The 1207-nt window shown below is 52.8% G+C and overlaps 1 protein-coding gene across 1 annotated transcript; it reads right to left on the reverse strand.

The window, feature by feature from the left end:
- LOC133914471 (uncharacterized) lies at nucleotides 1-913 on the reverse strand. Its single transcript, XM_062357572.1, has one exon. The coding sequence runs from the start codon at nucleotides 748-750 to the stop codon at nucleotides 427-429; it is 324 nt and encodes a 107-aa protein (XP_062213556.1). The 5' UTR covers nucleotides 751-913; the 3' UTR covers nucleotides 1-426.
- Between the last annotated feature and the right edge of the window lie 294 nt (nucleotides 914-1207).

Raw genomic sequence — 1207 nt, forward strand, 5'->3', positions numbered from 1 at the left:
TATGCTTATGTTCGACAACAGAGGTGAACCAAGCGGCGACACCGGCCAGGGAGACAGCATGACGACCGACACCGTCTCACGACGGCAGCCTTGATTACTCGGTAGCACCAGCGCCGGCGGGAACGAGGCAGGGATGTGCAGATGTAAGCCCCACCGGAGGTGGTGGGGAGGAGCGAGGAGGACATCTTTTTAGGAGACGGGGCAACGATGTAATATGGTCATAAGACGCATATTATACAGTATCATTTATAAGCACGAGCGTTACAACTTAGGAGTGAGTTGTAAGTTATAATGCTTATGCTTATAAATACACACAAGGTCTATGAGCCTCTGTTGCGGCAAATACTAAGTTTATTGCACTTATCTGGCAAAACATGTTCTGATCCTGACACATCCTCCGAAAAAACCGAGACCACGACCATCGAACTAGCTATACAAGGATGCCTTACACTTGAGCACGAAGCCGAGCAGCAGGAGCATGGCCATGAGCCCGCACGAGGATCCCCCCACGCGGTGTATCCAGTACGGGTCGAACCTGACCACCCGCCGGTCCACGCAGCACGTCACGTTGATGGCCAGGACGAGCACGACGAGCAGGGCCCGCAGCCACAGCGCCGAGCCGAAGCCGCCGCCGTCGTCCTCCTCGTCTCTCTCCGCCGCGGGCTTCCGGTCGATGTACAGCGGAGAGAGGACGGCGAGGACCGCCACGACGACGCACACGAGCTTCTCCGTGGATGACGACCTCCCCATGGTGACTGGCGAGCACCACGCTGCGAAGCCTAGCTCTATGCTCTCTGAAAGTCTTGAACTATGAAGGCTTTATGTATGTACCTTGGTTCTTCAGACGTATCTTTATGCTGTTCGGCTGCTGAAACAAGGAGAGGACCTTTCGATAAAACTTGTGACTTCCTATCATGCAAAAGGAGCGTACTAGATTGTTCATTACTATCCACGGGTTGGTGGTGCTGGATTGGACTGTGACGTAAAGGAGATTCCTCAGAGCTAGTGAGCTTGGAATCAGATGCCGAGAGGCAAGTAGCACAAACAGCTGACTCCTCAGAGCTAGTGAGCTTGAAGCTACAGACGTAGGAGGATCGAATTGTACGGTTCTGATCATCTTGCTGGAAAGGAGGAGTAAAGGTGAGCTCTCTGATCGTGTGATCATGTTCAACTTTTGTAGTTCTGGAAGCTGCAAAGTTGCAGCAAT

Source organism: Phragmites australis, chromosome 4, assembly GCF_958298935.1.
Source record: "Phragmites australis chromosome 4, lpPhrAust1.1, whole genome shotgun sequence".
Taxonomy (NCBI): domain Eukaryota; kingdom Viridiplantae; phylum Streptophyta; class Magnoliopsida; order Poales; family Poaceae; genus Phragmites; species Phragmites australis.

Coding starts and splice junctions, on each gene's coding strand:
- LOC133914471 (XM_062357572.1), bottom strand. CDS start 750: ATGGGGAGGTCGTCATCCACGGAGAAGCTCGTGTGCGTCGTCGTGGCG.